Raw genomic sequence first — 12,860 nt, 5'->3', positions numbered from 1 at the left:
GAGTATTATTGTAATTATTTACTTTGAAGGGTAGATTTTTCTGTAACCTGTGCTGTGCTGTGCTTAGTCATTCAGTCGCATCTGATGCTTTGTGATCCCATGGATTGTGACACACCAGGCTCCTCCGTCCATGGGGATTCACCAGGCAAGAATACTGGAGTGGGTTGCCATGCCCTCCTTCAGGGGATCTTCCCAACCCAGGGGTTGAACCCAGGTCTCTCGCATTGCAGGCAGATTCTTTACCGTCTGAGTCACCAGGAAAGCCCAAGAACACTGAAGTGGGTAGCCTATCCCTTCTCTAGTGGATCTTCCCAACCCAGGAACCAAACTGGGGTCTCCTGCATTGCAGGCAGATTCTTTACCAGCTAAGCTACCAGGGAAGCCCCTTCAGTAACCTATATAACCTTAATTAGAACAACTATCATTTGTGAGATGTACTACAATACAAATGAGAGGCAAAAGGTTTAGCAGCTTTCTTTTTATGTGGTAGAATTAACCCATCTGTTAAAGGCAGTGGTTTCTAAAGCCCAAACCAGTGCTGCCTCCAACGAACATGCTATGTGTGTCGCAAGGAGACAAATTCTTCTCATTTTCTCAATATTTCCACCCAAAAAAATTAACTGGGTCACCAGGCAGATAAAGGTCATGACACATACAACTGTGGAGCTGCAGCATTGCAAAGGGCCATTGAAAATGTAAGGAATCCTCTTTTTTATTGCCCTGGTATCACACAGAACTTCTAGGTGATTCTTTCCAGGGACAAGTAACCAATTTTTGAAGAAGTGGAGAAGCAGTTCTACTGACAAATATATGGCCTATATTTTACCTATCTGATCTCAGCCTTCAGCTATCGTTGAAACTGACTGGAAGGAAACAAAGTAAGTTGTTTTCGATGCAGAGATAGATGGCTTTGCTTTCCTAGCTGACTTACTTAAATTTAAAAGGAAATAAAAATCAGATATCAAAGGAACAAAGGGCAGACATCAACATGGATTTGTGTTTACCAAGTACCTACTATGTCTCCAGCATTTTGCCAGGAAATTAAAGCGAGATAGAACTCAACAATACCATCTTTATCTCCAGTTAACTTAAAATATTGTCTAACTATGACTAAATATTTAAAACAAGTTCAAAATTAATGGAAGATACAGTATATTTTTAAGTCCTAAGTTGGTCAATTTTGCAAGTGGTAATAGGAAATGGAGAATTTCCAGGAGTCATCAGGAAGTAGCTAGGTCTCAACCATGTTTTGGAGGACAAATGAGATTTAGAAATCCATAGCAACTAAGGACATTTCTTTGAGACTATATCTAGATTTAAAGGGCAATTAGACAGTTGTTCCAAAATACACAAAATAAGATGGTGGGATTCTATCATGATTTTTTAAATGCAGATAGGAAAGGAATGCTGAAATATAATCAAACACAGACAGATTGTGAAAACGCCACTGTATCACAGCTTGATTTATGGAGAAAACCAAACTCTGCCCTTAGCTTGGGGATTTTTCCAACTAAAAGCTTAAATAAACAGTGTACATTTTCCCTTTCAAAGAAGATACACTATGATACTAAGGAGTTCCTTCTCCATTGCTCAGTCATCCTTAATATCCATGCAAAAGTGAAAAGCTCTCATTCAGTTGATTAGAGTTTAATCTGCATACCTTCTTATATGTATAAAATCTTTCTCCCTCCTCCCAGAAGATCATATAGCTCTTCCAGAGATGTATTTATTGGCCTGATTAATTACTGGACCTCTATGTAAATTACTCTCAAGATTAAGATGATCTTTTTATCACTTACTCACCTTGACAAACATTTACAGTTTAACATATCTGACAAAGCTATTTGTATACACCTATATTATAAATGAAGGTACCTTAAAGCTACAGTAAGTGTATAATAATAATAATAGCCTTAAAATAATTTGCCAACTATAGACAGTTCCCTAAGCAATTACAAGATGCTCTATGTTAATTTAGAAAGGAATTCCAAACAAGGCATTTAAAACCTAATAAGTTGCCATTAAATGAAGGGAGACAGGGGAGGAGGGAAAGAGAAAGAAAACCCTAAGGCTTGAACTTGGAGAAATGATTCTCAGAGCTACTGACCCTTGCAAGATCCATGTCTTCCTTGCATTTCTAGACACAAAGCAGATTTCTAATTGAAGGTGATTATCTGGTTACTACATCCCAAATTGCATGTATTTCCTGCATTGAATCACATCTTCGTCTAATTATAGGGAGCATTTATCAATGCAAAAGTCCATAGAAACAGTTGAGTTTCTACATGCAATGAGAATGTGTACTATATACTATGAGGCACTACATCACCATTACATGTGAGTGTCTTTAGTGACAACAGTCTACCTCCTGGTACTCATATGGGATCCACAAGTCAAACTACATTATCAAAACAATAGAAATAATTTTACAAAGAACTCACAAAAAAAGAGCCTGGTATGTTCTTGGTTTTTCTGAGGCATGGCCCTACACATGCCCTAGAAATATACACAGTGATATGGTAATCATTACCATGAAACAAATAAAAGGAATAGCAATATACAGTTCTAAAACCTAAAACACCAAGTCCTATTCAGCCATTTTTATCCCCATAAACTTGACTTGAGAGTTCAGTGCCTCAATTAAAGATGAATCACTTGATCAAGGCAATGTAACAGTAAAAAAAAAAAAAAAAAAAAAAACTCAGACTTCTACACCACACAAATGTGCCTCTGTAAAATATAATTCCATTAGTTAGGCTAGTTAGGATTAACATGCAAGTCACTGAAAAGCCCCAAAGTAGACAAAAGACAATTTACCAAGGAAATACACAAAATCAAGAGCTATATTCACTCTGGATCATTCATTTAACAGATTGGAAGGAGGATCTTATTAATTCTAGAGTTCTCATCATTGATTATCAAAATGACATGGATCCAAAGAGCTTACAGAATCCAAAGAACAACTTAGTTTCTTAGAAAAGATCTACGGATAATGCAGGGTGGGGCACAGATAAAGGAAGTGAATCTAAACTTCCTTCTCCAAACACACAGATAATCACTGTTGCTAAATAGGTTACATACATATAAATACACATACATGTATACACATGTGGGTCTGTTTTGTTTTTCTGAGATGTTTGTTTTATTCTGAGATGAATGAAATGGCACTCATCTCGGGAGTCCAGGTTTGTTTGGCATCTTTCATTGGTTTAGCACAGTGTTTTCATCCAAAATAATAAGGCACATTTCTAGTCAAATACATCATAAGGAAGTATTTGCAGCAAAAGATTAACACTAACTATGCAATAGAGAGAACAGTTCCAGTTGCTCAAAATGCAGTTGTGTAAAATCCATCATTGCCAAAAAAGCTTTCCCACCCTTACCTCCAGGGTCATGTTCACAGTGCTAATGGCCACTTTTATTTCTCCATCTGAAAGTTCCTTTAGATTCTTCAGCATTGTCTGTTCAATACCTAAACCTGTGGGTGAGAAAAAAACATTATATTTGAGGGAGATTTTTGGTAATATTTATTTTATTTTATTTTTTTAACTTTACAATATTGTATTGGTTTTGCCACAGATCAAAATGAATCCACCACAGGTATACATGTGTTCCCCATCCTGAACCCTCCTCCCTCCTTATTTGAAGACGTCACCCTCTTAATTTCAGTATTTCCCCTCTCTTATCTCTTTTAACCATAATACACACACATGAAGGCAAAAAATCACATAGTGATAATATTTGCATCAGTGAGGATCCCAGCAGGAAACAGAATTCACCCCTCCGGATGCCAAAGAAGATTCTTTAATGGAAGGACACTTACAGAGATGTGGGTGGGACTGAGAAAATTAATAAGAGAGGCATCCAGATACTAGCAGAAGTTCAAGTGAAGGAAACAGATATCTGAAATAGTAGAAGAGGGGTTGCCAGAAACTAAGCACCAAAACAGGAAGGGAGCAGGGAAGAAATACAACTGTCTCTTCCCCTTCTTTTGACTCCTATGCCCCATATATCTCTAACTCTTCTGTGGACCAAATCCAACTGAAACCAGTAATCTTCAGGGGAGCCCAGAAGATTAAATACTCAGAGGTCAGACTAAAAACCCACAACAGACAGAAGCAGAGAAGAGAAGCGGAGTAGGTAAGAAAAACCAACGTGTGTGTGTGTGTGTGTGTGTGTGTGTTAGTTGCTCAGTCGTGTCCGACTCTCTGCAACCCCATAGACTGCAGCCCACCAGGCCCCTCTATCCATGGGATTCTCCAGGCAAGAACACTGGAGTGGGTTGCCATGTCCTTCTCCAAAAGGAACTGTCAAAAGAAAGAAAGTGATGTCACTCAGTCGTGTCCAACTCTCTGCGACCCCATGGACTGTAGCCTACCAGACTCCTCCATCCATGGAATTTTCCAGGCAAGAGTACTGGAGTGGGGTGCCGTTGCCTTCTCCAAGAAAAACCAACATAACCATGTAAATAACCAAATAATAGGAAGGCCAAAATTTGCTTTCAGGATGCATTTAGGAAAGCCTCCATGTTTTCAATTGTAATTTTACTCACAATGCACTTTATAAATATGACCCATAAATCTATCATAATTAAGTTGGCCACCCTTGTAATAGGCTCTGGCAATAGGAGCTATGGGATTCTTAAATGATGCGAGAATAATCCAGAAGGGATAAATTATCTAGAACTGCATAATTTTAGTCAGCAGACCAATGTGATTCAATAAAATCTATCATGGAAAACAGGAAAGGATCTGGCTTAATACTGAATTCTAACCCTACATTTTTACAACAGAGCAGGTCTAAACTCTTGAGAAGACCTATACTAAAGCCCAGTAAAGCATGTATCTCTTTCTCAGATGTACATTAAGTCAGCAGAGTCAACTATTATTTGCCAATTATTAATATTTGCCCTCTCAACTTATAACACTATCAATCAGAGCAGTATGGGGAAACAGACAGCTACTAAATATTTCTTTTCCACTCAAAGATTGAAAAGCTGCCATCTGTCATACTACAGCATAAAATGATTTATATACTATATAGTGACATGAAAAGTTCGATCTAGTTTTGAAAATGAATGACAAAATGCATATCACCATGCTACACGTGCACACATATCCGCACATGTGCATATGTAACAGAAGGTGTGTCAGGCATGTCGGTGCCCCGCCCACATTTCCTCTGACTTTCAGGCCCCAGAAAGTCGCTCAACCACCGGCACCTGCATCTCTTCCTGAGGGCTTTCTCTGGCCATCAAAGCCCACCCCAGGAAAATTAACAGTCCCTGCAACTAATAACCCTCAACATTCCAAGTGGTATACTCCTAACAAAACCTGATTCATGGCGTTAATTTCTGTGCTGTCAATACTCCTACTGTGGCTTACTTCAACCTGCCAACCCAACATCAACCCACTCACAAAATACCTGAAAATTTAACAGTCAGCTCTTGGAGCTCCAATAAACAAGTTCCAACACGCCACTGTACCCCTCGGGTAGGAAAACTCTGCCATGAAATTTTACACTCTTTTCCAGAGTTCCTTAGTGGGATAAAGGCCTGATATCCCACAAAGATAACTTGCTGGTTAAAGTGCTCCAAGCCCTATCAGTGTTTCCTGGGATCACCTCCCAGATATATTGCTTTGCTTCAGGCTCTGCCCCTGCAGGATTCCAAACTAAGGGAGAAAGCTGTACACTTTAAAGTTTAAATCCTGGGTTTAAATCCTGGCCTGGCCACCTGCCAGCTGTGTGTGTGATGATGCGAAAGCAAAGATGCCTTTCTGTGCTTCAGCGTTTTCATCTGAAAATTGGGGATAATAATTCCACCTGGCAGGGTTGTCATGAGGACTCAGTATGAAAATTCATACAAAGCTGTACCATCAGAACCTCATGTATACTAGACACTTAATGAACTGTTGCTGTTATTATTACTATTGTTAAACAACTGAAGTAGGGAATCCACTCTCTTGACAAAGCCTAGACTTACAGAATAATTTTATCTGCTTAAGAGTCTTCTCTTATTTTTTTCTCAAATTCATTTATGAAATCCCATTGCGCTTGACATTGTTCATGTCATATTCTCAAAATAGAGCCCTCCCAGCACAGGGATTTCCTGTAACGATGCATCCGGGGTGCCTATTAGATGCATGAATTAACCACGCATCCAGGTACGAAGGCCTCAGAGGAAGGCCTGCAGCGCGAACTGTCTGCTTCCAGGTGAGCCAACACAATGTTCCTAAAAACTTTGCCCAAGCATGAACATTAGGGAAGAAAGTGAAGGCACACACAAGTGCACCTCCTAGGGCCCAGCAACAATCCACACCCCGAACCCCCCTTGGCAGCTACGACACAGCTGGGGGACAGTCACTCACCCTGAGCACTGGACTGGGTCTCCTGCAGGATGTTGATAATGTCCTCTCTTGGAGGTAAGCTGGGAAATTTTTCTTCCAGGATAGAAAGAATTTCCTCCTGCTTTTCTGAGATCTTCTTGGGCTCCATGGCCATCCACTTAAAAAGGATGCTACCTGAAAGGCATGAATAAAATCACCCTTAAACTTTCTAGTCAAGCTAGGATGGGGCTCAGGAAAGTCAGTGTCTTCTGGTCTCTCGAACTCTGCTTCCACTTCCAGATTCCTGCCTGAACCAGAGGCCTCCGTTGTGTAACATTCAAGAGGCAGTTTTTAGAAAACCCTTCAGATACTGTCTGTCTTGCCTCACTGTTCTTCTAGTAGTAATCTCAACAACTGAATTGAGTATGGTACACTCTATGGCACAGTTACAGATAAAGAAATAAAATGTTTCCCCATCCCACACAAATACACAAAAATGATACACATTAGTTTTAAACTTTCTCAGGATAGAAGTTAATGATAAACTATTTAAAAATATTAAATATGACTTAATATTTCTATTTAAGAATACCTTTAAGAGATCACAGAGAAAATCATTTCATTCACCATGTTACTGATTTTATATAAGAACTCTCTCCTCTTAACAATTAAAGGATTTCCTAGCCAAAGTGTCAGCAGCAGAAGAATCTGATAAGGTAGTGAATTTTGAATCCATCCCCAATCTTCCAGGTAAAACACACAGTTTTGAAATTGTTTACTAACATCTAACTATAATGATTCATAAGCTGGGTCTAACTCACAGGTTTCGATTACAAAGCACTTTGATAATATGAATGACTAACCTCTCACAATCTTCTAGAATTTCTATACATAATCTCACCTTAAAAGGGAAGAGCTACCACCTGTCACATGCCCTTTTCCTATACCCTGGGCCCAGACTAACACAGAGTCAGGGGGGAAAGGAGGATTTGCTTAGTGATGAATGATTAAACTCTCTAAAAATCCTCAAAATTACTGATTAATCAGGGTGATACATCTCTCTAGCTTTCAGTGTAGCCCAAATGATAATTACAGTGGTAAAAATGTAAAAGGAGAAATGAAGTAGTGAGTGGGAGAAAACTTTGGTACATAATCTTGACATCTACCTGGAAATCTACAGTACATAGAGATTAGATACACATTCACCATTGAAAATCCTGGAAAAGCCCCAAGCAAGTCATCTGGCCTCTCTGTTTCTATTTGCTTATTTTAAAAACAGAAATAATGCTATTTTACCAGCGTATAAGGTCATATACTAAAATGTCAATAAATGTAAACATCATCATGAAAAATAAATACTGCCAAATACATTTAAAGCATCTTATTCATTCATTCATTCCTTTAGCAAAGAACTGCTGAGCACCTATTATGAGCCAAGTGCCGTGCTAGATGCTAATGATTCATGGCTGGAATAATGCAAGCCTTGCCGCTTGAAGCTTATAGTTGTTCAGGGGCTACAAATAAGTAAACACATAAATTTTCTTTTGGTTTTTAAAAGTTTATTTTATTTATTTGTGGCTGTGCTGGATCTTTGTTGCTGCTCAAACCTTTCTCTAGTTGTGGCAAGCAGGGGCTACTCTCTAGTTGCAGTGCACCACTCCTTGTGGCGGCTTCTCCTGCTGCAGAGCACAGGCTCTAGGTGCCTGAGCTTCAGCAGTCCCGACACGCAGGCTCGGCAGTTGTGGCTCACAGGCTCTAGAGTGCTGGGTCAGTAGTCGAGGTGCACGAGCTTAGCTGCGCTCAGGCATGTGGGATCTTCCCAGACCAGAAGCGAACTCGTTCATGTCCACTGCACTGGCAGGTGGACTCCTATCCACGGGGCCACCAGGAAAGTCCCACATACATTTTGAATATGAGGGGGATAAGAAACATCACTGAGGAAAAACACAGTACTCTGAATCTAGGCAAGAATTTAGGGGTCATAAAAGGTTTCCTAGAGAGAGTTAAGCTAAGCCGAGACTTGAATAATAAGTGACTTAAGGCAAAGGCAAGGTAAAGGGAGACCGTGACCCAGAGAGAGCACGTGTACAGGCACTGAGGTGAGGGGAGATTTGGCCAGTTCAAGGCATGGAAAGTAATGGATTAGAACTAACCAATAATAAAATTATCAAAAAACAGAGATGATCATAAGAAACATAGATGACGTAGATAAAAGGTCTAAGATATATGCAATAGGGTTCCCCTTGGAAAGGAGAGAGAAAAGGAGACGGAACAATATTTGAAAAGAGCAGCCAATCATTTTTCAAAATTAATGAAGGAGATTATCCTAATATTCAAAGTAAATTATGAATCCAAAACAGAATAAATACAAAGAAACTACCTCTAGGCACGTGACAGTAAAACTGCTAAAACTCACAGAGGAAAAAGTATATATCAGAGAAAAAGAAATATATTCCTGTCAAAGGAACTACACTAAAACTGAGCCCTTATCTCATCTAAAATGATGAAAGGCAAAAGACACTGAAATTCCAGTTTCAAAGTGCTGATATAAAAAAATTGCTGATATTGAATTCTTCCCTGATAGCTCAGGTGGTAAAGAATCTGCCTGCAATGCAGGAGACTCTGGTTCAGTTCCTGGGTCAGGAAGATCCGTTGGAGAAAAGATAGGCTACCCACTCCAGTATTCTGGCCTGGAGAATTCCATGGACTCTATAGTCCATGAAGTCGTAAAGAATTGGATATGACTGAGTGACTTTCACATACATACATACTGAAATATAAGAAAAAATGAAGGCAAAATAAAGACATTTTTAGAAATATAAATTGGAAGTATTTGTCAAAAGAAGAATTCATACTCAAAAAACATTAAAGGAAGAAGAAAATTATTATAGATGGTAGCAAAAAAAAAAAAAACAGGAAGGAAAAAGTATTGGAGAATATAAATATAAGAGTAAGAATAAATCAATGTTCACTGTATAAAACATTTATAATGTGGAGTTTAAAATATATGTGTAATTAAAATACATTTCAACAGTAACAAATTTAAGATTGAACTTCAGTTTAGAACTTCAAGTAGAAACAAATTTCTCTAAGGTTCTTGGATTATCAGGCAAGTGGTAAAAATATTGATTTATAAGATAAATTAATGGTATTTTGTAATCTTAATTACTACTAAAATAATTTTCTAAAAAGGAATTCATAACTAACAAGCTAATGAAGGAAAATGTAATAGTAAAAATCCTTATTTAGTGTAATAACAGTAAAAAAGATAGAGAAAAGGGGAAAATCTGAGACAAGTAGAAAACAAATAGCAAAACAACATATTAAGCCCAAATGTAAGAGCAATTACATCACAATAAACTGTGGAAAATTCTGAAAGAGATGGGAACACCAGACCACCTGATCTGCCTCTTGAGAAATCTGTATGCAGGTCAGGAAGCAACAGTTAGAACGGGACATGGAACAACAGACTGGTTCCAAATAGGAAAAGGAGTGCGTCAAGGCTGTATATCGTCACCCTGCTTATTTAACTTATATGCAGAGTACATCATGAGAAACGCTGGGCTGGAACATACACAAGCTGGAATCAAGATTGCCGGGAGAAATATCAATCACCTCAGATATGCAGATGACACCACCCTTATGGCAGAAAGTGAAGAGGAACTAAAAAGCCTCTTGATGAAAGTGAAAGAGGAGAGTGAAAAAGTTGGCTTAAAGCTCAACATTCAGAAAACGAAGATCATGACATCCAGTCCCATCACTTCATGGGAAATAGATGGGGAAACAGTGGAACAGTGTCAGACTTTATTTTTCTGGGCTCCAAAATCACTGCAGATGGTGACTGCAGCCATGAAATTAAAAGACGCTTACCCCTTAGAAGGAAAGTTATGACCAATCTAGATAGCATATTCAAAAGCAGAGACATTACTTTGCCAACAAAGGTCCGTCTAGTCAAGGCTGTGGTTTTTCCTGTGGTCATGTATGGATGTGAGAGTTGGACTGTGAAGAAGGCTGACCGCCGAACAATTGATACGTTTGAACTGTGGTGTTGGAGAAGACTCTTAAGAGTCCATTGGACTGCAAGGAGATCCAACCAGTCCATTCTGAAGGAGATCAGCCCTGGGATTTCTTTGGAAGGAATGATGCTGAGGCTGAAACTCCAGTACTTTGGCCACCTCATGCGAAGAGTTGACTCATTGGAAAAGACTGTGATGCTGGGAGGGATTGGGGGCAGGAGGAGAAGGGGACAACAGAGGATGAGATGGCTGGCGGCATTACTGACTCGATGGACGTGAGTCTGAGTGAACTCCGGGAGTTGGTGATGGACAGGGAGGCCTGGCGTGCTGCGATTCATGGGGTCGCAAAGAGTTGGACACGACTGAGCGACTGAACTGAACTGAACTGAAAGAGACAATGAATGTTCAGTGGGTACAGAGTTTCAGTGTTGCAAGACGAACAAGTTCTAGAGCTCTGCTGCACAACAATGTGGGTATACTTTTTATTGAACTGCACACTTAAAAATGTTTAAGTTGGTAAATTTGATGTTATGTTTTTTTTGTTGTTGCTCGTTTTTCATTTACTAAGTTGTGTTTGACTCTTTGTGACCCCATGGACTATACAGTCCATGGAATTCTCCAGGCCAAAATGGCAGAGTGGGTAGCTGTTCCCTACTCCAGGGTATCTTTCCAACCCAGGGATCAAACCCAGTTCTCCCACTTTGCAGGAAGATTCTTTCCCAGCTCAGCTACCAGAGAAGCCCAAGAATACTAGAGTGGGAAGCCTATCCCTTCTCCAGCGGATCTTTCCGACCCAGGAATCGAACTGGGGTCTCCTGCATTGCAGGCGGATTCTTTACCAGCTGGGCTACTTCAACTAAAAGACAAAAATTATCAAACTGAATTTTAAAACTACAATAGCAATATACTTTTTACATGAGCACACCTTAGATAAATAATGATATTGAAAGACTGAAAGTAAAAGAGTAGAAAAAGACGTAACACTGGTATAATATACTAATATTAGATACTCTAAGACAAGAAGAATTACTTGAGATTAAGACAAATATGTGCTTATTATTAAAGAATCAACCTTCAGGTAGATACATCAATCCTAACTTTACATGAACTAATAACATTACTAATAACATTACCTAATAGCTTCCCAATATGTAAAGCAAAAATTGACAGAACTGGATGAAGAATGAGATAAATACACAATCTCAGTGGGAAATTTTAGTACACATCTGTCAGCAACTCTAAGAACCAGCAGGAAAAAAAATCAGTAAATATATAGATTATTTGAGCAACATGAGTAAAAAAGTTGATCTGACATAAATTTAGCATTATCAACAACATCAGACTATACTTTATCTTCTAACACAAATGAGACATTAACCAAAATTGGCCACTTGTTAAGACAAACTTCAACAAATTTCAGAGGATTACAATGAGCTATCGTCTATAGCCATCACGAAAATAGTCTAAAAATCGATAATAAAACAAAACTAGGAAATTTCCAAATTGAAAAATAAACAATATACTTCCAAATCATGGTAAAAGGAAAAATCACAACATAAATTAGAATATATTTTAATTGAATGATATGAAAATACTACATTTAAACTTGTAAGATGCAACTAGAGCTGTGCTGAGGAAATTTTATAACCTCAAAAGCATGAGATGTTAAAAAAAAAAAAACACCTCAACTAAAAAGATTTAGAAGGAAGGATATAATAAAGATAAGAGCAAAACTTAAATACATAAAAAAGAAACACATATAAGGAAAATAAAACAAAATACTGATTCTTGGAAAAAACTAATATGGTTTTTGAAAATGATTAAAAAAACAAAATGATAGAAGGTATAATTTTCCAATATTAAAAATGAAATAGTGACATAGTACAGATTCTAATGACTTTAAAAGATAAGTATAGGGGACTTCCCTAGTGATCCAGTGGTTAAGACTCCACACTCCCAATGCACGGGGCCAGGGTTCAATCCCTGGTCAGGGAACTAGGTCCCACATGTCGCAACTAAAGATCCTGCGTGTACCAACTAAGACCTGGCTCAGCCAAATAAATAAATATTTTTAAAGATAAATATAATCTTAATAGATTTTAAATTTTAGAGGAAATGGACATTTCTGGAAAAACTCAACTTGCCAAACTGATAGGAAAAGAACTTTAAAATTGGGATGGTTTCCCATTTATTTTAAAATGAATCCACAGTTTAATATCCATAGTTCCACACATCTAAGAAAACAATACAGTAATTTTATACAAATTCTCCCAAAGATTAGAAAGAGAAAATACTTCCCAATTTATTTTCTAAATCCAGCATAATCTTCATACCAATACTCAGTAGAGACAGTACAAGAAAAGAAACAGAGGCAGATCTTTCTCATAAGTATAGTTGCAAAAAAAATTTTTAAAGCTAGCCCCAAATCAAGATAGCAATATATAATAGGATATTGAATTGTCACCAAATAGGGGCTTTTTAGGAATTAAAGGCCCAAGTTAACATTCCAACGTTAACG

General features: G+C 38.2%; 1 protein-coding gene across 4 annotated transcripts in view; it reads right to left on the bottom strand.

Annotated features, from left to right (window-relative positions):
* Positions 1 to 12,860, bottom strand: part of PRUNE2 (prune homolog 2 with BCH domain) — a 296,154-nt gene that overhangs the window by 210,740 nt on the left and 72,554 nt on the right. For all 4 annotated transcript variants that reach the window (XM_070375739.1, XM_070375740.1, XM_070375741.1 and 1 more), the window contains exons 5-6: positions 6,369 to 6,521; positions 3,384 to 3,478 (exon numbers count right to left, since the gene is read on the bottom strand). In XM_070375739.1, coding sequence (XP_070231840.1) covers positions 3,384 to 3,478; positions 6,369 to 6,521 — 248 coding nt within the window. The remainder of the gene's footprint in view (positions 1 to 3,383; positions 3,479 to 6,368; positions 6,522 to 12,860) is intronic.

Source organism: Bos mutus, chromosome 8 (genome assembly GCF_027580195.1).
Source record: "Bos mutus isolate GX-2022 chromosome 8, NWIPB_WYAK_1.1, whole genome shotgun sequence".
NCBI classification, from domain to species: Eukaryota; Metazoa; Chordata; class Mammalia; order Artiodactyla; family Bovidae; genus Bos; species Bos mutus.
Note: the sequence above shows the minus strand (reverse complement) of the source record. Positions and strands in the feature narration are given on the sequence as shown.